Below are 23,799 nucleotides of genomic sequence, written 5' to 3'. Positions count from 1 at the left end.
GTCTTAGTCACTTTAATAATGATTTCCCATGCATTTTCTTCTTTAATTCATTCTTATAATCACTATATGAAGTAGATACTACCATTATGCCCATTACATAAGTGTAAAATGGGCTGGAATAATATTAAGTAAGGGAATTAACATTTTACACATCTTGCAGAAGTGTGAAATGCTTGCAAGTACTAATTACACTGGATACAAGAAAATGTTTCTTGAGTGACTGAAGGAAGTAATGAGTGAGTGAAATTTTACAGTTAATCAATCCAGGAGGACCCATGAGTTGGTAGAATGGAGGCACTTTAAATGGAATGTCCAAGAGAGCTTGACTGGAAATACTTGAGAGATGCTGAAACTGAAGAAAAGACTGGTTTTCATAAAGAGAGACACCTAGAATTGTCTTCTAGCCAAGAGAGGCAGAGGGGATAGTAGAGGGGGCTGCACGACCATGTGCAGTCTTTAAATGGATGGACTCACCATTGTGTTAGACCAGCTTGTCCCATCAGAGATCCTGTTCTGAGAGCTCTGCCTGCCTCCAGATCAGTTCCTCACAGTAGGTGCTCAGATGACCTTCTCTGAGCTTCTTTTCCCTAGGTCTATTCACTCCTGAGTGATGGAAAAGCAGGGAAGTGGAGTCAGGCATATTTTCCCTCTAAGATCACAGTTGGATTACCTTTTCTTTGGTACCTGCAAGCTGTGAGAGCAGGAGTGGGCATATTTATCATTTCTGGGTTCTCAAAGTTTTTGTCCTAGATTACCTTTAAAGTAATTGTCCCGTTCTTAGTCTAATCTCTGAACAATTTGGTTGCCATGTGTGAAGTGGCCAAAATAGAAAGGAATTTACTTTCTGGTAATTTTGTATCTTGGGAAGACCTTGGATGAGATATATGTTTATTCCATCCCTTGGGGCCCCGTCCACCCAGTGTTTTTTGCCCTGGCTCTGACTTTCACCATTTATGGATCTCTCCAAGGAATGTTTACTGAACTTTTGAGATGGAGTTTCTTTGACTATCAAATACATTTATGAATACTGCTGGTTTTGCTATTCTAGATCATAAGTATCTTCTATCCCTCAATACAAATACAAAGCTTAATGATGCTGTCACTGACCTTTTGTATACACTTGGAAACCCACCACTTTTTCTGAGACCTTAATCAGATGGCTTCATCATGATGTAGCGATGGATTTTGCAGCTAGCCTGCTGGCTGCTGGTCCCATCCTTGGGATCCTTTACTGTTATTGTAAGATTTTTCCTCCACACATGCAATCTCATATGCTCAGTGGAAGTATGAAACACTTTGCACCTGTACATCATACCTGAAGTTGTCTCCTTGTTTTGTTACATGACCATAGTTGAATTCGTGGGATTTTCTGCTATGCAATGTGCTCCAGTTTTAGTGATGTACCCCATGGTCATGCCCATGCTGAACCCCATTGTGGCAGTTTGATATTATTTATGAATTCCAAAAGAGATATTGATTGTGTTGGTAAACTGTTCTGTTTCTCTGTGCATGATACCCTTTGTGTTAAATTCCAAGGCTTTACATTTACTTGATTAAATCAAGATTAGTGTCTGCAGGGTTGAGTCTCTGCACCCTTGCTGGGTGTAGCAATTTGATATTATTGATGAATTCCAAAAAGAAATATTGGATTAAGTTTGTAAATTGATCCTGTCCTTTGGGCATATTAGATTATATTGGATTCATAGATTTAATTGATTAGGTAATCATGTAAACCTCGTTCCAGTAGCACATTGACTTCCCACTCTTTGGTGGGTGGGGACTCACAGACAGAAGACATGGCAAAGAACATAGTTGGGGGCTTTTAATGTTGGAGTTTTGATGTTGGAGTTTGATGCTGAAGTCTTAAACTGGAGTCCCAGGGAGAGAGTCAGAGCTGTTTGCCTGATAGTCTACAGATGATCTTGTGGAGCGAGGCAAAGCTTAGAGAGCCTCATAGTCTATAGATGACTTTGTGGAGAAAGCAGAGGAGCTGAGCCCAGAGGAATCTAGGAAGCCTGAACCCTCACAGACTTTGGCAATCATCTTCTGACATGTGAAAATAGACTTTGGTGAGGGAAGTAACATATGCTTTATGGCCTGGTATCTTTAAGCTCCTACTCCAAATAAATACCCTTTATAAAAACCAAACAATTTCTGGTATTTTGCATCAGCACCTCTTTGGCTGACTAAAACTCTGAGTTGTATCAACTGATGCTCCATCAATAACACAGAAGTAGATACACAGAGAAGATACACAGGGGAAGAGAGAAGCTCCATAGACACCACACAGGCCCCAGGAAGAGAGATGAGCAAATTGCCTGATAGTTTATAGCTGAGCTTGTGAAGAAAACAGAGCAGCTGAGCCCAGAAAGAAACGAGCTGCAGCAAGAGAGATGAGCCCTTTGACAACCTACAGTTGAGATTGAAATAAGCTGGAGACTTAGAGGAAAGAGGAAGTCTGACCCTTGTAGGTGTTGCCCACCATTTGCTTCAACATGTGGCAACAGAATTTGATAAGGAAGAAACCTTGATTTTTACTCCTTAAGGTCTTGTAACTGTAAGCTTCTGTGCTAAATAAGTACACATTATAAAAATCAACAGAGTTCTGGTACTTTGTATCAGCACTACTTTGTCTTATTAATATATAATTTGGTCCCAAGAAGTGGGGTGGTGCTTTTGTAATTACCAAAATGCTGGAATGGTTTTATAAATGGGTAAGAGGTATTTTTTGGAGGAATTGTGAGATCCTTGATGGTAAAGATCTAGATTTTTCTGAAGAGACTGTTGGTAGGAATCTGGACACTAAAGAGACTTTGATAAGGACTTAGAAGGAAATGAAGAAACAATTATTGGGAACTGGAGGAAAGGCTATCTGTATTTTAAAGTTGCAGGGAACTTAGCAAGACTGACTCCTGATGTTACATGGAAATCAGAATTTGCAAATGGTGAGCCTGGACATTTAGCCAAGAGGATTTCCAAACTAAATGTGGAAAATGCAGCATGGCTCCTCCCTGAAGCTTATAGCAAAATTTTAGAGAGAAGAGATAAGCTGATATCTGAATTACTGTGCACAAAGAAAACAGAAACTGATTCTGGAAATTCCAAGCTTTTGGAAATCAAGTCCCCAGATGTCAGTACTCCACTTGGTAAACTTGTTCTACTTGGTAAATTCTACTTAAGTAAACTTGGAAATTCCAAGTAGGATTTGAAAATACAATTAACTCTAGTCTAAAGTAGACTTACTGGTATTCTACTTTAGACTTATTAGGATTCTATCAATAGAAGAAATTACATCATTTAGGTGGAGGCAGTGGACACTGGGGTTTCTGAGGGGAGGGGGAAGGAAAAACAGGTGTAATATGGGGACATTTTCAAGACTTGGGTATTGTCCTGAATGACACTGCAATGACAGATACAGGCCATTATATATCTTACCACAACCTACAGAATTCGGAAGGAGAGAATGTAAAGTACAGTGTAACTTTTAATCCATGCTTAGTGACAATGCTCCAATATGTGTCTATCAATTGCCATGAATGTACCACATTAACGAAGGATGTTTTTAATGTGGGAAAATGGGGCAAGTGTGGGGAGCAGAGCATATGGAAGTCCCCTTTATTTTTATGTAACATTTATGTAATCTAAGTATCTTTTAAAAAATAGGAGTAATATGGTGGCTTTTTTGGGACATTGGAATTGTCTTGAATGATGTTGCAATGACAGATACAAGCCATTATATATCTTGTCATTACTTACAAAAATATGTGGGAGACAGTTTAAACTATAATTTAAACTATAATCCATGCTTAGTGGCAATGCTGCAATATGTGTTCATCAATTGTAACAAATGTACCACAGTAATTAAGGATGTTGTTAATGTGTGTTTGTGTGGGAGGGGTAGGAAGTGGGGCATATGAGATCGCCCACCTTTTTAATGTAACACTTATGTAACCTAAGTATCTTTTAAAAATTTAGAAAAATTAAAAAAAAGAAAATGCAATTTTTAAGGGAAGTCTTCTGGAAAGTCGTGCTGTCTGATGGCTTGCACTCTTGCTTCCTGCATGCGAAGCTAAACCAGCAAGCTTTTTGTGAGAGATGCATGAACAAAACCCGTGTCAGCCTGGACTAAAAGGGACACGGATGGGACACATGGGAGGGAAGACAGCTTTATGAGAAAACCATGGATGCTGAGGTCTGGAATTAAGACATCTCCTTGTGCCAAGAGAGGGACTTCACCCATGTGTACAGACAAGTTGAGTTTGCCCTGGCATTTGAAGAGGGTGGGTGTTCCAGCCCACTGTTCAGGGAGATTTTGCCACCCCAGGCTACAGAGAGTGGGGATCACATTTCCCAAGGATTGGGGTGAGTGAGGTCAACACCCCAGTTCACTGAGAGGGGTGGACTTATTCCTGATAAATTGGGGAATGTATGGTCATTACCCCAATGTTTTTGGAGGGTGAGGTCTGGATCTGAGGCATCACACAGATGCTTGATGATGGTGGATCCAAGAAAACGACCACTGGGTAACCCTCTGAAAAGGGTGGGTCTCCATGAAGGCCCAGGTTGAAGAAACCATCATCTTGAGAATGACTCTAAGACTTTGAGTCATCTAAGGAAGTATGCCCTACAAGTTTTTGGAACTGTAGGGACCAGTGACTCATGTCTCCCTCCCAGTTTCTCTTTATGGTAATGCAAATGTTTATCCTTTGTCTGTCTCTTTCTATATTGAAGCAGATAAATTGTTTTGTAGGTCTCAGTGGTCTACAGTCAGATGGGACTTTGCCCCAGACAAACGGTATTTCTTTAAACTGATTGTGATATGATTTTGTATTTGGCATTGTTACTGATTTAAAGTATATTTTAAAAAATATTTAATGTCTTTTTGGATTTCAGAGTGTGGATTGTGGTAGTTTGATGCTATTTATGAGCTCCTAAAAGAGATATTGATCATTCTGGTCTGTTTCTCTGGTTGTGATACCCTTGGATTGTGCTAAATTCAAAGGCTTTATGTTTACTAGATTAAATCAAGATTAGAGCTTTAATTCAACCACATCATTTTGGCATGAAGGGTTGAGTCTCCACCCCTTTGGAGTATTACTTCAGTAATACAATGTACGATTCGGTGGTTTGTTCATGAAATTTAAGTTTATATCTGCCTAAGGTATATTTTGGTTAATGGAAAATTCATAGAGTCACATTCTCAGTCAAGAACACAGAAGTAGATAAACAGAGGAGGAGAGACAGCTCCATAGACATGGCAAAGACCTCAGGAAGAGAGATAAGCCATTTGCCTGATAGTTTACAGCTGCCCTTGTGAAGAGACCAGAGCAGCTGAGCCTGGAAAGAAATGAGCCCCAGGAAGAGAGATGAGCCCTATGCCAGCCTGAAAAAGGAGCTGGACCCACGGACCCTTAGGGAAGAGGAAGGCTGAACCCTCACAGATGTCACCTGCTGTATTGCTTTAACACATGGCGACAGAGACTGGTAAGGAAATAACTTTGAGTTGCACTCTTTAGGGCCTTGTGACTGTAAGCCTCTACCCTGAATAAATATCCTTTATAAAAGCAAACAGAGTTCTGGTACTTTGCATCAACACCCCTTTGGCTCACCAATATACCCATCATCTGCAGTCTTACAAAGAAAGACCTAAAAGGGCTCTGAAGAGATTCATTCTAGGGAAGCCATAAAAGGGTCATTTTCTTTGGGTTGTTCTAATTGCCTGTGATTCCATAACTAAAGTCCTTCGAGTCTGATATTGTGGCTCTATGAACATTGCATGGAACCAAAATACACCTTAGGCAGAAATAAACTTAAATGTGATGAACAAACCATTCAATCATACATTGTATTACTAAAGTAAAGAATTGTTTTGGATGATTTATATTTACACACTTTAGTAAGGAATTTTGGCATCCATATTTTTAAGGATTTTTGCACTTTGTGTAGGACTGGATGGTATGTTGTATATTATTTTATTGGGACGTAATTTTTAGCCCTTTTCTGCTCCTCTAAACAAAATATTTGCCCCTTTTCTATATTTTGTCATATATTCTACAGATCAGTGAGTGAACAATCTGTTTTTTAACTCTATTACCCATTTTTTTTTGTCATTTATGTTCAAAACCCTACTCAATACTCATGACCAAACGATGAGGCAGGAAGACCTTCAAATTCTGTGCCATAATTCCTCTTAGAAAGGAAGGTTCTGAGTAAGGTCACAGGGTATTCTTCCATAAATGTTCATGTCTTTTAAAAACTCCTGTTAAAGGTAGTTTTTACTTTTACTTTTTAGGGTAGTCACATTTAATCTTTAGTTATCCAAATTATATGAATAACAGAATGATCATAAATTCCGTTCTTCAATATCTGAAAGAAGACTTAAAGTAAGAAGTAGGTGATTGTTCTTTTTAAAAATTAAGTAAAATTAAATTAAATTTTATTTTCATTTGTTTGTCTTTATTTATTTTTTAATGCTACATTCAAAAAATAGAGGTCCCCATATGCCCACCATCCCCCACACCCCACTCCTCCCATAACAACAACCTCCTCCATCATCATGGGACATTCATTGCCCTTGGTGAATACATCTCTGAGCACTGCTGCACCACATGGTCAATGGTCCACATTACAGTTTACACTCTCCCCCAGTCCACCCAGTGGGCCATGGGAGGACATACAGTGTCCAGTAACTGACCCTGCAGTACCACCCAGGACAACTCCAAGTCCTGAAAATGCCCCCACATCACATCTCTTCTTCCCACTCCCTACCCTCAGCAACTACCGTGGCCACTTTCTCCACATCAGTGCTACATTTACTTCCATTACTAATCACAATAGTTCCAGAATAGAATATCAGTAAGTCCACTCTAATCCATACTCTATTCCTCCATTCTGTGGACCCTGGGATGGTTATGTCCACTCCACCTCTATATCAAAAGGGCGCTTAAATTCCACTTGGATGATGGATGCAGTTCTCCTGCTTGCCGTTGTAGGTACTCTTGGTTCTCTGGTGTGGTGGTTGACCTTCTTCACCTCCCTGTTAACTGGCTGGGGTAAGTCCAAAAAACCAGAAGGTAGGAGATACAAGTCTGTTGAGGCTCAGGACCTGGTTATCACATGGACAGTCCAGCGATTCAGGTCCCCTGGGTATACACTAAACCCCAGCACCAACCACAGGTCCTGTAAAAGTAACAGGAGAGGCTTGTGAACAAAGACCATGCCCTCAATTCTGTTCACAATGATTATTGTATTTGTTAGCTAGGGCTGAATATAAATACTATAATAGTAGATGATATTGCCAGGAATCAAGGTAGTACAATAAGGATTATAGACATTATTAGTCTAGCAAAAGACATGTTCTTAAACCTCACACTTGTTCTCATGTGCATGAATTAACTTGTAAATCCGGCCCTTTGAAAACACATTGCCAGTTAAGTTGTGGGTTCATTCGTGAGTAGAATCTACTAAGATCCTATTTGGATGAGTCCCAACAGACTCAGCATGATCCTTTATTCATATCAGTGGAGGGATTATAAAAGCAGTCAGAGGCACACACAGAGATATCCCTTGAGATATCACATAGTGTATATCATTGCTTTCTTTCCTATGTGCACAGTTTCTGTTTGAGGGATAAAATGGTTTAGATAAAGTGATGTTCATCATCAGAATGTAAATATTTGTTCACAAGGATTCACATTATCACCAGCATTCACATTACAACCAGGCTTCATGAGCCTGTGAATGTGATGGGAACAAAGCCCACCACCCTCTGATGTGTCACCATCCCAAGAACCAATGACTTCAACCTTACCAGGGATCTCATCAGAAATGCAGGAGTTAAGGCCCCATCCATACCTGCTGAGTTGAAATCTGTATTTTACAGGACCAATGGGTAATTTGTTCAAACAGTGAAGCTTAGGAGCCTGTGGTCTACTGTACACAAAAGTAAATAAGGCCAGAATTGATCAGAGGCAAGGGAGGGTAGAAGCAAGAAGAGATTTTGAGAGTAAACAAAAATTCTCAGACATTGCAGTCATGGATAAGCATATAAAGGACCACTGTAATTGAATATCTGTCTGTGGTATTAAAATCACACATGCGGAGAGGAAGTCGATCGTTTAAAATATCTAAAAAGGCTGCATATGGGGCAATAATAGAAGGGTTGAAAAACACTAGCCTAGTGGTATGGACAAAGAGAAGACTTTGGTGACAGGCAAGTCTCGGAAGACAGTGGAAGGCACAGAGAAAGTAGCCCATGAAAGCAATCTGATGCAATTGAAGTCTCCAGCTCCTGGTGGGGTTTCTGTGTTTCCTACATTCCATTCTCTCTCTGTGCTTTGCTCATTCACAAATTCAATGCCACAGCTTCTGCCTTAGTTTTCCAAGCTGCTATGACAAAGAGTGCATGCTGGGTGGGTTTAAACAACAAGAACTTTTTGGCTCATAGGTTCATGGCCAAAATCCCCAAATCAAGGCATGCGAGAGGCCATTTCTTCCCTGGCTTTGGTAGTTTTGCTTGTGGCAGTCCTTATCCCATGGCATGGTGTCACATCCCCTGAGATATCACATAGTGTATATCATTGCTTTCTTTCCTCTGTGTGTGCCTCTGACTGCTTTTATAATCCCTCCACTGATATGAATAAAGGATCATGCTGAGTCTGTTGGGACTCATCCAAATAGGATCTTAGTAGATTCTACTCACGAATGAACCCACAACTTAACTGGCAATGTGTTTTCAAAGGGCCGGATTTACAAGTTAATTCATGCACATGAGAACAATGTGAGGTTTAAGAACATGTCTTTTGCTAGACTAATAATGTCTATAATCCTTATTGTACTAACACTGGAAGAACTCTTATTGATATCAAGGGAGTGGCCACCAGAGGTTCTGAGGGATGGGAGAGGGAAGAATGGTGGGATATATGGGCACTTTGGGGGCACTGCATTTGTCCTGCATGATATTGCAGTGGTGAATACAGGCTATTGTGTATTTTGTCATAACCTATAAAATTGGGTAGGACAGAGAGTAAACTATAATGTAGTCCATTGTTAGAAGCAGTGCTTTAATATGGTTTCAATCAATTGTAACAAAGTACCATGCAAATGAAGGATGTTGTCAATGTGAGAAATTGTGGGATTAGGAGAGAGTGGCGTATTTGGGAATATTTTATAATCTTTGTGTAACATTTACGTAACATAAAACTTCTTCAAAATAAATGAATTATATTAAAAAGGAACGTTTTTTGAGGGTATACATAATTTGGTCTCCTACAGTCAGCCCTCAACACCAAAAAGTACATGTTCTTCCTTCATGCGAAATTCAGCCACCCCATCACCATATCCAAATCCCTCACAAAATAAGCTGTCAGTGAAGTCTGTCCTGTGGGAAAATTCCTTTCCATCTGTGGACATGTGGAACATAGGAAACAGATGACTTGCTGACGGCCAGGTCCTGGGCCTCAGCAGACCTGCAGCTCCTACTCTCTGGTTTCTTGGACTTACCCCGGCCAGCTGACAGGGAGGTGAAGAGGGTCAACCACCACACCAGGGAGCCAAGAGTGCCTACAGCTGTAAGCAGGAGAATTGCATCCATCATCTTTGTGGAATCTAAGCCCCCTCTTGATGTAGAGGGGATTGGACATGACCATCCCAGGGTGTACAGGATGGAGAAATAGAGTATGGATTAGAGTGGACTTACTGGTGTTCTGCTGGGGAACTATTGTGATTAGTAAGGGAAGAAATTCTAATAGTGATGTGGAGAAGGTGGCCATGGTGCCTGCTGATAGTAGCAAGATGGAAGAAGAGATATGGTGTGGGGGCATTTTCAGGATTTGGAGTTGTCCTGGGTGGTGCTGTAGGGACAGATGTTAGATGTTGTGTGTCCTGTCGTGGCCCACTGGATGGACTGGGGGAGAGTGTGGACTACAATGTGGATCACTGTCCATGTGGTGCAGCAGTGCTCCAGAATGTATTCGCCAGGTACAGTGGATGTGCTGCAATGATGGAAGAAGTTGTTGATGTGAGAGGGGTGGGGCGGGTGGGGAGGGTGGTATATAGGGATCTCATATTTTTTGAATGTAACATTTAAAAGAAAATGAAGGGCGGCGGACTTGGCCCAGTGGTTAGGGTGTCCGTCTACCACATGGGAGGTCCGTGGTTCAAACCCCGGGCCTCCTTAACCCTTGTGCAGCTGGCCCATGCGCAGTGCTGATGCGCGCAAGGAGTGCCCTGCCACACAGGGGTGTCCCCGTGCTGGGGAGCCCCACGTGCAAGGAGTACGCCCCGTAAGGAGAGCCGCCCAGCACGAAAGAAAGTGCAGCCTGCCCAGGAATGGTGCCACACACACGGAGAGCTGACACAACAAGATGACGCAACTAAAAGAAACACAGATTGCCGTGCCACTGAAAACAACAGAAGCGGACAAAAAAGAAGACTCAGCAAATAGACACAGAGAACAGACAACCGGGGTGGGGTTGGGGGTGGGGTTGGGGGTGGGGATGAAATAAATACACAAAATAAATCTTAAAAAAAAAAAGAAAATGAAGAATAAAAAAAAAAAAAGTAGAGATTTATTTTGCTTTAACAACATTTCTGAGATGGCGCCCCAGAATCCTCAGGATTGGGGAATGAATGATGGACTAGCGTATATTTACTGGTATTCTACTAGAAACTCATTGTGATTCTAGCAATGGAAGAACTTTTATCATTAATTAGAGGCAGTGGTCTCTGGACGTTCTGAGGGTGGGAGAGCAAATAGAAGTGTAATATGAGGGCATTTTTGAGACTTGGAAATGGTCTTGAGTGACATTGCAATGACAGATACAGGCCATTATATATCTTGCCATAAATTACAATATTGTGTGGGAGAGCGATTAAAGTATAATGTAAACTGAAAAAAAAAATGTCTGTGAAGAAGTTATAAACATTATTCCTTTATTATACCTCAAAAAAAGTTCAATTCCGGAAGGGAGATATTGGAAGGAAAATGGGGACCCAGTGTTTGACTCACATCAGAAACTCACCAGGGTACTTTCCATTAGATTTCAAGTCTTGTCACCTGTGGATTGATGCTTTAACCTTTGGGTCCTTAGTGGAAACCCCATGCTTCTCAGTGCTCTGTACCTTACCACCTGGCATTTCTGTTTCCCTTGAACGTCTTGAGTCATACAGGCTCCCTTCCTCACCAGCTGGGAACTCCAGTAGTGTAGTGTCCATCTTTATTTTGCCATCAAGAGTCAGCATCCCCATTCTCTCCCATCACATACACCCCTTCAGAGAAGACATAAACCATGATATTGGCAGGAATGCTATTGGTGAGAGTTCCTCTATGGAAACCATACAAATTCTCAGCAACGCTAAAGTGGGATAGGAAAACTTAAAAATATTATCGCAAAGATTACCATGAACCAAGGACCATGGTTGTCTATAGCCATATTCAAAAATATTGATAAAGTCAGGTAAATAACCCTATGTAAAGCAACATATAGATTATAATTGATTTCTATAAATTGCACACATAATAAAAATTGACCTATAAATTAGAGAGAGGAGAGTGGTTTTCCAAAAATGGAATAGGAATCTATTAAAGTGTGGGAACTTCTAGGTTGTGGTTTACAGGGATGTTCATTTTGTAAAAATTCAGGAATTTGAATATTTATAATATATGTTTCTGTGTGAGTAATCATTTTACTTAAAAGGTATTTTTAATGTGAAGTGAGAGTAATGAGAGAACACATCGGATGATTTACTGAGTATACAGAAATTTTGCTTACATAGCCTTAAATATTTAGAACAAAATATGTAGAAAGGGCAGGTATTTTGTTTAAAGAAGTGGGAATCGTCAATATTTTGTCAAAACAGGGCAAACCATGTAACTCAGTTCTGCACACCAAAGTATATAACCCTTTGCATATGAACACCTAGGCTTCTCACTTCAGTGAATAGTTGTTAATTACCGAAAATTTCTTTTAGTGATCACTAGAAGTTCTGAGGGGAGGAGGAGGGAAGAATAGGTATAATATGGGGCATTTGGGGGACATTGAAATTGTTCTGCTTGATATTACAATGACAGATACACGATATTATACATTTTGTCAAAACCTATAAAATTTTGTGGTGAAAAGTAGAAACCACAATGTAAACTATAGACCATGATTAGTAGCATGCTTCCATATTTGTTCATCCATTGTAAAAAAATGTACCACACTAAGGAAAGATATTAATGTAGGAAAGTGTGCAAGGGGAAGAGGCTGAGCAGTGCCTATATTTTCTTTTTCAATTGAGCTATTAAATCAGCTTTAAATTTGTTGGCAAATTTTTTATTTTGAGATTATTTCTAACTTTTAGAATAGTGCAAAGAACTCCTATACCTTTTACACAAATTCCCCATTGTTATTATTTTACCATGCATACTTCATCATTTTCACTTTTATTTAGGGGAGGCTTTGAGCTCTGGAATGGACACCAGATGTGTCACCATACCCAGAGGTCAATAGCTCTGCAAGTCCCCTATATATTCTGTAATATGAACTTGTTTAAAAATAAAGTACAAAACACGGCGGCGGACTTGGCCCAGTGGGTAGGGCGTCTGTCTACCACATGGGAGGTCCGCAGTTCAAACCCCGGGCCTTCTTGACCTGTGTGCAACTGGCCCATGTGCAGTGCTGATGCACGCAAGGAGTGCCCTGCCACGCAGGGGTGTCCCCTGCGTAGGGGACTCCCATGCGCAAGGAGTGTGCCCCGTAAGGAGAGTCACCCAGCACGAAAGAAGTGCAGCCTGCCCAGGAATGGTGCCGCACACATGGAGAGCTGACACAGCAAGATGATGCAACAAGAAGAAACACAGATTCCTGTGATGCTGACAAAAACAGAAGCAGACAAAGAAGACGACCCAGCAAATAGACACAGAGAACAGACAACCAGGGTGAGGCGGGGAGTGGAGAGAAATAAATAAATTTTTAAAAAATCCTGTAAAAAAACAAAGTAAAAATCAAACATTTCTTTTCTAAGGTAGGGCAATTTATGATTTAAAATTTTTCTTTACCAGATTTAAGACCATATCTGAATTTAAGGCAGGTTCCTGTTCCATGAAATCTTCAGGGGATCACAATTTCTGGCTCTGAGACTTGCAGCCCTATAATCACAAATCACAGGCACCTTCGAAGCCCCAGAAGAAATGACACTTTCATGTCTTCTCTTCTGAAGAATCTTCTCAGAGCCTTCATCATGTCTTTATTCCTCAGGCTGTAGATGAAGGGGTTCAGCATGGGTGTGGCCACAGTGTACATCAACGAGGCTGTTGCACTCGAGTGTGCATTCGGTGATGCAGCAGAACTAAGATACACTCCTATGATTGTGCCATAGAACAAGGAGACCACTGCGAGGTGAGACGCACAGGTGGAAAACGCTTTATACTTCCCCTTAGCTGATGAGATTGCACGTACAGAGGAAAAAATTTTGGAGTAAGAGTAAAGGATACCAGTGAAGGGAGAAAAAACCAGCATCCCGACTGCAAGGTACATCACTATTTCATTGAGGAAAGTGTCAGAGCAGGAAAGTTGGATCATCAGATAAAGGTCACAGAAAAAGTGGGGGATTTCCGAGTGGTTACAAAAGGACAGTCGCAACACCATTAAAGTTTGTAACAAGGCATGCAGGGCACTCATGGTCCAGGACCCCAGAACCAGCAGTCTGCAGAGCTGGGGGTTCATGATGGCTGTGTAGTTCAAAGGGTGACAGATGGCCACGAAGCGGTCATAGGCCATCACGGCCAGGAGGAAGTCATCCGACCCTGAAAAGAGCATGAAGAAGTACATCTGGGTGAGACAGCCTGCATAGGTTATGGCTCTTCTCTGTGTCTGCATGTTCATCAACATCTTTGGGACAGTGGTGGAGGATAAAGAAATGTCTATAAGTGACAGATTCGACAGGAAGAAGTACATGGGTGTATGGAGGCGGGAGTCAGTGATGATGGCCAGGATGATGAGCAGGTTCCCAAAGACAGTGACCAGGTATATGGACAGGAATAGTCCAAAGAGGAGGGAATGCAATTCTGGTTCCTCTGAAAATCCCCAAAGAAGAAATTCTGAAATTCCTGTATTATTTCCTGGTTCCATGTGCTTGATGTCACTAACTGGAAAGAGAGAAAATAATATGACTAATTTTCAAAGAATCAACTATTTATATCCTATCTATAACTTGTATTTTGGAGTAAGGAAATTAATTTCCACATTAGTTTATCAAATTTAGACAGAGCTTGCCATCTCTGATTAACAATTGCTCCCCTACTTTCAAAATATGCCCCAGTATGTCACGCATTGCAGGTTTTTTATAGAAACTTGTTCATTTCTATTTGTGAAATCAATATTCAGTCCTGCTCTTCTGTAGACACTGCCTAAGCAATGGGAATAGTGTACTGAAAATCAAATTTACCTATAATCTGATGATGGAGATAGAGATTTTATATTCATGTATATATATATACACGTAAATATTAAGAGCTTTATACTATGTGTAGGTTTATGAGAGCGTGGTGATTTGTGAGCCCAGGTTCTGAAGGGCAGACAAGTTGGAAATTCATTGAAGATATTGTTGAATTCCTCCACAGAAACTGCACTTTGGAAATTCCAATTAATGTGATTACAAGAAGTCCCCAGAAGATGGATACCTGAAATAGAGAATAAAATTATTCTTTTTGACTAATGAAGTCCTCAGTGTTCTCTTTAAGGCTCCACAGATTGGAGGAGATGGCTCCTGTCGATGAAGACAATCTCCTTTGTTGATTGTAGATGCAATCAATCATAGATGGATGGAATCAACTGATTAATGATTTAAAACCATCTTAGGAACTCTCTCACAGTAACAATCAAGTCAGTGCTTTCTTGACCAAACAACTGGACATCATAACCCAGAGAAGCTGATACATGAAATTAACCATCAAAATCCAAATGAAATAAACTTACCACCAATACACAGCTCCTTAAATGACACTGAATTTCTAAATGACGTCAATAGGAAAGACACAATTTCACCTGACTTAAATCTACTATCCTGTATATGAATGGAAATGCGCTAACACTGTTCACAGAAGAGGGATGGAAGAATATAGGTAATATCAATTATTATCCTTTATATCTTAAAACTTAAATATAATAAAATTAAATTAATACAGTTTATTTAATATGCTATAGGGATAAGAGAGAGAAAACAAAGATATTTGCTTTACATGTATATGCAAACATACTCAGAACAAAATAAGGAAGAAATAACTCCTCATTTCTGCAATTAGTTATGTGCTCCTATCTCATATTTATGACTAGCTCCTTCTTCTATCCATTCCATAGTTACAGTACCCTCAGCAAGCATCTTAGCTGGCCGTGGGTTTAGTGATCCAGTTCTTCAATCCTGACCGAGCTGGGATTTAGTAGTCTACCTGGGGGTGGGTTGTTGTATTATTTCATTGACTTTAACCACAGAGGATGGTTGCATTAAGAGATGCCCTATGATCAGGAGTATTCACTTTAGCCAGTACAGTAACTCCCTTTTTCACCGGTTGATTCCAAGGCATGAGGGCCCCAAAGAAATAATCTTATCTTCCTGTTCAATGGAACATTGTTGTGTCTCCTGTGGGAACAATCTTCCTTTTTGAAAGAAGACTTAGACAAGCAGGGCATAAGGTCAAAGTTACAGGAAGCAAACATTTTTTAATGAATTAGTAGGGTTATAGTGAATGGTGCCACGCCCATTTCCATACCTTATTTCCTGGACCAGTGAATGCTGCCTATGGAAGAAACAGCACTGTACAGTTCCTGCTGCTTTAGAACCTCCTGGAGAACATTGCCTGGCACTGCCAGGTATTGCCACACAGCTACTAGAATAATTGAGTCTTCCAAAAGCCATTCCACAATTCCATCAATCCAGCTGCTTCAGGATGATGGGGAACAGGGTAAAAATTGTGAATTCCATGAGCATGTGCCCGTTCCTGCATTTCATTTGCTGTGAAGTGGATTTCTTGATCAGAAGCAATTCTGGGTCTGATAACATGATGGTGAGTAAGACATTCTGGAAGCCCACAGATGGTAGTTTCACAGAAGCACTGCATGCAAGGAAGGCAAGTCCATGTCCAGAGTGCAAATCTATCCCTGTAAGAAAAGAACACTGTGTTTTGCATTATGAAAGCAGTTTAATATGTGCTACCTGCCACCAGCCAACAAGCTGACCGCCTCCGGGTACGATGCCATATCAAGGACTGAGCGTTCGTCTCTGCTTGGACATTAAGCTATGGTACTAACCAAGTCAGCCTTTGTGTGTGGAAATCCATGTTGCTGAGTCAATGCATAACCTCCATTCCTATCACCTAGTCACTTTGTTCATGAGCCCATTCGCCAACAACAGAACAAGTCACCTTCTCCACAGATTATTAAAACCCTCCTCTGCTAAAGTGAACCTATAGTTAGCTTTCATATTGAATACAAAGAGCTTCCTGTTTTTTTGCCAATTCAGAAAGATCTATGCGCCTACTTCTTCCCCAAACATCTTTGTCACCAGTTTTACAATCACGTTCCTTCCAAATCTCTGATCACCCAGCCAAATCGCTGGCCAAATCCAAGGAATCAGTATATAAATGATACATGACTGGCCATTTCTCCTTCCAAGCAAAATGAACACCCAGGTGCACTGCTTGAATATCTGCCCTCTACAAGGCTTTCCCTTCACCACTGCCCTTCAGGGTTGGCCTAAAAAGGATCTGTAGTCCTAGAGCTGCCCACCTATGTGTGGTACCTCTATATCACGAAGAACTACATAATAACAAATAACCCAAATTTTCCTTTTTCACTCAAATGGTCATAAGGATATCCCCATGAGGCGGGATTATGACCTGTGAGCATTTGGGTCATTTCATTCTGCAACTTACTAGTGCTGTCGGGCCAGCGTGAGCCAGATCTCATATTCTCCAGTTCCATTTTGTGATGGAGTGCAGATGTGCACACCCGAATTTATGGGATCAGAAAATATCCAGCTCGATAGTGTCTCCTTGTAACTTGGTGACCCCAGGTTAAACACTTGCTCAGCCTCTACTAAGACTCAGTACCAGGGCAAAAGTTCTATCACAACAGGAGAGCAGGTATCTGAAGTGTATAAAGGAATTTTCTCCAATTCTTTGGTGATCGTATGATGATTCTACCATACGGCTGTGTCAAAGACTCCAATTAGCATCTCTGTTTGCCCCTGAAATATCCAGTTCCACTGGATCATATGACCCAAGTGGCAGAGCAGCTTGCACAGCATCCTGAAATGCTACAGACCCTCCTCTTGTTCAAGTCATCACTCAAAACTAGCAGCTTTTCAGGTCTCTCTGTGTATAGGCTGGAATACCACACACAAATGAGGGATATGTTGCCTCCAAAATAAAAAAAGGGCAAATACGTGTTTTGCTCCATAATTGGTTGTAAGAAGATCCAGATGGAATAGCTTATCCTTCACCATAGAAGGGATTTCTCAAGATGAGCTCTGTCACAGGATACTGAGAAATTTCACTGCAGTGGAACAGCCATGAATTTTTATTGAGTTTTTGCCACACTCTGGTAAGCACATGCCTTATCAGTAAATCCAGAATAGTTGCTGCTTCTCAGTCACCAGGGCCAATCATCATAATGTTATCAATAGAAAGTACCATTGTGCTGTTTCATGGCAGGGAGAGACTGTCAAATTCCCTTGGACTAGATTATGACATAGGCCTGGAAAGTTTACGTGCCCCTGACTTAGGAGAGTGAAGGTGTATTTATGGATACAGCAGGTGAAAGCAAACTTTCTGGTGATCCTTACTTACAAGTATCAAAAAAACTTGCATTTGCCAGATCAATAGCTGCAAACCAGGTGTGTTAGTTGCCCAACTGCTAAAACAAATACCATAAATGGGTTGGCTTAAAGACTGGGAATTTTTTGGCTGATGCATGTGAGGCTGGGAGAAAACCAACATCAAGGCATCAGCAAGGCAACATTTTGTCCTTCTAGACTCTGGATTTCTGCATCTGGCTGCCAGTGATCCTTGGGTCCTTGGGTTTTCCCTCAAATGTCAGTACACTCGATGATGCTTTCCCCTTTCTATTCTGTGTTCTGTTTTCTTCCCACCTGTCCCTGGGTCTTTCTCTCTGTGGCCTTATCAATACAGCCTCCAGTAATAAGATCAAAACCCATCCTGATTTCCGTTAGCTACACCTTCACTAAAAATAATATCTTCCAACAATCCTGTTTAAAAGGGTTCACACTCACAGGAATGGAGTAAGATTAAGAACATGCTTTTCTGGGGTGCATCATTCAGTCTGCCACACTCTATTCCAGGGATGGGTCAATTTACTCAAGAATTGATACCACATATGGAACAGCAGCTGCGATTGGGGTCAGAGCTTGATTAAGTTTACTATAATCCTCTGCATCCACTAAGATCCACCTGTTTTCTGCACAGGCCAAATAGGAGATGTGAAGGGGGTGTGGTGGGAATCCTTAACCCTATATCCTTCAAGTCCTTGATGGTGGCCCCAATAGCTGCAATCCCTCCGGGAATCCACTATTGCATCGTTTCACTCTTTTGCTGGCTAGAGACAGTTCTGGTGGCTTCCTCTTGGCCTTTTCTTCCATAATAGTCCTCACTCCATAGGTTAGGGGAGTAATGTAGGCTTATGTTAGTTGTCGAGTATGTTATTTAAATTATACATTCCAGAATTGGAGAAATAGCCACAGAAGGGAAGTAGCAACCAACTGGAATCACAGTAGAGACAAGCCTGAGCTAAACCTCCATTAACTCCTTCCTTTACTGATGGACCACAGTGATATTTTGGGTGCCAGGGAATTCCTGTCAGTTAAGAGTCAGCCTCTAATAATCCATCAATGTCCAAACATTTCTGTAGTCCCAACATAAAATTCACCTTGGTAAAAAGTTACTTGTCTATTTAGGGATTGCTGGAAGATTAACATAAAGCATTTGGCAATAATAGGCTCCTTCCTCATATCTCATTATTTTCACTTGTGTCAAGGACTTCTGGATCTATAAGCTGTGTCAAGACAGAACTGACTGAATAGCCATGATTTTGTGAGTTGTGTCATTCAAGTTGGTGTTTTGTTCTCTAAAACTAGACCGCTTCTCCTTATAGATATCAAGTTAGAGTTTAGTAGCCTGCGCATCCACTTTAATTCTAGGATCCCCAAGATTAATTAGCCAAAGCCACATATCTGTCAGTCAGATCTTTCTGATTACAACTTTGAATTTGTGATATAGTAGGAGAGCCACACCCACAGTAGCAGTTTGATATAGTTACAAATTCCAAAAATAGATATTCGATTATTTTTTTTTCACTTTTTTATTGCATTTTTTGAAGATACATAGATCCCCCAAATTTCACATTAAAAAAATGAGGTTCCTACATACCCCACACTCCACACCCCATAATCCTCCCACATCAACAACCTCTTTCATCATTGTGGCACATTCATTGCATTTGGTGAATACAATTTTTTAGTTTTTTTCCTTTTTTAAAAAAATGTTGTATTAAAAAAATATGAGGTCCCCATATACCCCCCACCCCCCTCACCCTACTCCTTCTACATTAACAACCTCTTTCATCATCTTGGCACATTCATTGCATTTGGTGAATACATTTTGGAGCACTGATGCACCACATGGATCACATGGATCGTGGTTTACATTGTAGTTTACACTCTCCCCCAGTCCACACAGTGGGCCATGGCAGGACACACGATGACCAGCATCTGTCCCTGCAGTATCACCCAGGACACCTCCAAGCCTTGAAAATGCCCCCACATCATATCTCTTCTTCCCTCTCCCTACCCTCAGAAACTACTGTAGTCACCTTCACATCAATGCTACAATTTCTTCCATTACTAATTACAATAGTTCCATAGTAGAATATCAGTAAATCCACTCTAATCTACACTCTAATCCTCCAGCCTTTGGACCCTGGATTATGTTTTTAATCTGGTCTGTAGCTGGGCACGATTAAGTTGTGATTAGGGCTTTAATGAGGCTATGTCATTAGGGCATTTTGTCCCCACGCGTTGGGGGTAAGGACTCACAGATAAAACACATGACAAAGGAAAGAGTTTGAGGGTTTTTGATGTTGGAGTTTTGATGTTGGAGTTTGATGCTAATGCCTTTAGCTGGAGCCCTGGGAAGTAAGGAAACAGAGGAAAGAAAAGCATGCCCCAGGAAGAGAGGAACTCTGAGCCCAAGAAGAAGCAAGACCGTGAAAGAGAGGAACCAAGGAAGCCTGAAACCTCACTGATGTTGGCAGCCATCTTGCTCCAACACTTGAAAATAGACTTTGGTGAGGAAAGTAAATTACACTTTATGGCCTGGTATCTGTAAGCTCCTACCCCAAATAAATACCCTTTATATAAACCAACCAATTTCTGGTATTTTGCATCAGCACCCCTTTAGCTGACTAATAAAGAAATTGGTATTGAGAAGTGGGGAAGTGCTTTTTCAATTACCGAAATGCTGGAATGGTTTTATAAATGGGTATGGGGTATTTTTTGGAGGAGTTGTGAGATTCTTGGAAGAAAAGACCTACAGTGCTTTGAAGAGAATGTTAAGAGCAATATGGATTGTAAAAAGACTTTTTATGATGCCTTAAAAGTAAGTGATGAAACTATTATTGGAAACTATAGGAAAGGTGATCCATGTTTTAAAGTTGCAGAGAACTTAGAAAGATTAACTCCTGATATTTTATGGAAGGCAGAATTTGAAAATGGTGAGCCTGGGCTTTTAGCTGGAGAAATTTCCAAGGTAAATTCAGAGAACATGGTTTGGCTTCTGCTTGCAGCTTATAGCAAAATGCTAGATGAGAGAAATTTGCTGAGGACTGAATTGTTGTGTACAAAGAAAATAGAAACGGATTTTGGAAATTCTAAGCCTCTGTAAATCAAGTTCCCAGATGAAAGTGCCCCATTGTAGGACATAAGTAAACTTGGAACTCTTAAATCAGGATTGAAGATGCAGTTATCTAGGAAAGAGTTGTGGAAAGTCTTACTGTCTGATGGCTTGAACCCCTGCATCTTGCATGTTAAACCAACAAGGTTTTTGAGAGAACTGTATGAACAAAACCGTTGTTAGCTTGGACTAAAAGGGACATGGAAAGGAAAGATTGAAGGAAAAACAGCTTTTTTTTTTTTTTGCTTAATTCAGCACTTTTTAAAAATAATTATTTATTTATTTATTTTTAAATTTACATTAAAAAAAATATGAGGTCCCATTCAACCCCACCGCCCCCGCCCCCCACTTCCCCCACAGCAACACTCTCTCCCATCATCATGACACATCCATTGCACCTGGTAAGTTCATCTCTGAGCATCACTGCACCCCATAGTCAATGGTCCACGTCATAGCCCAGACTCTCTCACGTTCCATCCAGTGGGCCCTGGGGGGATCTACAGTGTCCCGTAATTGTCCGTGAAGCACTATCCAGGACAACTCCACGTCCCGAAAACGCCTCCACATCTCATCTCTTCCTCCCGTTCCCCACACCCAGCAGCCCCCATGGCTACCGTTCCCACACCCATTCCACATTTTCTCTGTGGACATTGGATTGGTTGTGTCCATTGCACACCTATGTCAAGTGAGGGCTTAGATTCCACATGGGTACAGCTTTAAAAGGAAAACCATGGAAGCTGAGATCTAGAATTAAGATATCACCTCAGACCAAGAGTGGAACCCCACCCATGTGTACAGAGAGGATGAGTTTGCACCAGCAGTTGAAGAGGGTGGATGTTCCCACCCAATGTTCTGGAAGAGTTTTGCCACCCTATGGTAGAGAGAAGGTGGAGCATGTTCCCCAAAGATTATGGGGGTTAAGGTTAGCACCCCACAGGTCTGAGAGGGGTCCCCCTCTCATGGATTAGGGAAGGCCAGGTGGTCAATTCATTTCTCTGAGAGGGTTGAGTCTGCATGGGAAAGGTTAGGGAAGGCCAGGTGTTCAACTTATTGCTCTGGGTGGATTGAGCCTGTATTCCAAAGGTTAGGGGGAATGTTGTCATCATGGCACTTTACTAGGGTGGTTAAGACTCTAACCCAAAGTTTGGATAAGGTGTGGCAATCATCCCAATACTCTTGGAGCATGGCATCTTGAGCTCGGTCAAAACTCAGATGCTTGATGAGCTTGATGGGCAAGCATGTGGAAAGGGTTGGTTTCCATAAGGCACCAAGGAGAAGAAACCATCATCTTAAGAACGGCTCTCATTCTGCAATCGAATGGAGGATGCCCTGAAGGTTTACTGAAATGTAGATGACCTGCATCTCATTTTTCCCTCCCAATTTCTCCTTATTGTGAAGAAAATGTTTATCCTTTGTCTGTCCATTTGTGTATTGGAAACAGATAAACTGTTTTGTAAGTTTCAAAGATCTATAGCAGACAGGACTTTGCCCCAAGACAAAGTGTATTTCTTTAACTTGATTGTGATATGATTTAGTACTTGCATTGTTACTGATTTAAGGTTTTTTTTGGAATATTTTAATGTCTTTTTGGAATTGAGAGGGTAGAGTGTAGCAGTTTGGTATGGTTATTAATTCCAAAAATAGATATTGCTTTATGTTTGTAATCTGGTCTGTAGGTGGGTATGGCTAAGTTACGATTATGGGCTTTGACTGGGTCATGCCATTAGGGCATTGAGTCTCCACCCCTTGGTGAGTGAGGACTCATAGATAAAAGACATGGCAAAGGACAAAGTTTGAGGGTTTTTGATTTAGGAGTTTTGATGTTGGAGTATGATGCTGAAGCCTTAAGCTGGAGCCCCAGGAGGTAAGCACACAGAGGAAAGAGAAGCATGATCCAGGAAGAGAGGCAACTTGAGCCCAGGAAGAAGCAAGCCCTGGGAAGAGAGGAACCCTTAACCCAGAGAAAAGCAAGACCGTGGAAGAGAGGAATCCAGGAAGACTGAACCCTTGCAGATGTCGGCAGCCGTCTTGCTCCAACACATGGAAATAGACATTGGTGAGGGAAGTAACTTACACTTTATGGCCTGGTATCTGTAAACTCCTACCATAAATAAATATACCCTTTATAAAAACCAACCAATTTCTGGTATTTTGCAGCAGCACCTGTTTGACTGACTAATATACCCACCTTGTCTTTGGCAAGGTGGCTTCTGCCCACTCAGAATCTGATAATTCCCATTGTTTTTAAGGATACAAGTTCAGTGACAGCAACTCACACACTGATTTCTGATATGCAGAAAAAATTGATTAGAGGGCCCTGCAAGGATGATGGAGGTGCTCTCACATTTTATTCCTCACAATTATTGTGAAATGTGTGACCTCTGGACTCTCCTTGGCTGGGTGAGCAGCTCTTACATGATGAATCCACTCCAACATTCCAATTTTTCTAAGCCTCTGAGTCCCATCATCTACATTATACCAGAGCACATCTGGCATTTCAGCCGCGTTTAATGTAAGCCACTGTTTGGTCCATGCTGCAGCCAATCAATGGAACAAATTTACAGAGTCCTTCTAACTCCAAGAGTTATATAAGTGAGTCCAGAATCTCTGCTTAGTGAGCCCTTATCAATAAATTCAGACTGATATAAACTTTGTTCCTTCCAACTTTATCCTACACCTTCATATTCATTCCCACACATATTCCCCTGAATTCGGTATGTACATTGGAAAACTCATGCTGTTCTTTTGGAGTGCAGCACACTTTGTACTTCAAATTTTGGGACTTATTGGACTTCAGTGTAGTTTTAGGTCTGGAATAAAATTGGGGCAATGGCAGTGGTTCATGAGTGGGATTT

General features: G+C 41.1%; 1 protein-coding gene across 1 annotated transcript; it reads right to left on the bottom strand.

Annotated features, from left to right (window-relative positions):
- Nucleotides 1-13,145: 13,145 nt before the first annotated feature.
- LOC131276851 (olfactory receptor 7A10-like) lies at nt 13,146-14,114 on the bottom strand. The gene has a single exon (XM_058290428.2). It carries the CDS (start codon nt 14,112-14,114, stop codon nt 13,146-13,148), a length of 969 nt encoding a protein of 322 aa, XP_058146411.2.
- Between the last annotated feature and the right edge of the window lie 9,685 nt (nt 14,115-23,799).

The sequence above is a fragment of the Dasypus novemcinctus genome, chromosome 30 (genome assembly GCF_030445035.2).
Source record: "Dasypus novemcinctus isolate mDasNov1 chromosome 30, mDasNov1.1.hap2, whole genome shotgun sequence".
Taxonomy (NCBI): Eukaryota; Metazoa; Chordata; class Mammalia; order Cingulata; family Dasypodidae; genus Dasypus; species Dasypus novemcinctus.
This window is presented reverse-complemented; position numbering and strand designations above follow the sequence as displayed.

What these genes read in the sequence shown, in the direction of transcription:
- LOC131276851 (XM_058290428.2), bottom strand. Translation starts at nt 14,114, where the DNA reads ATGGAACCAGGAAATAATACAGGAATTTCAGAATTTCTTCTTTGGGGA.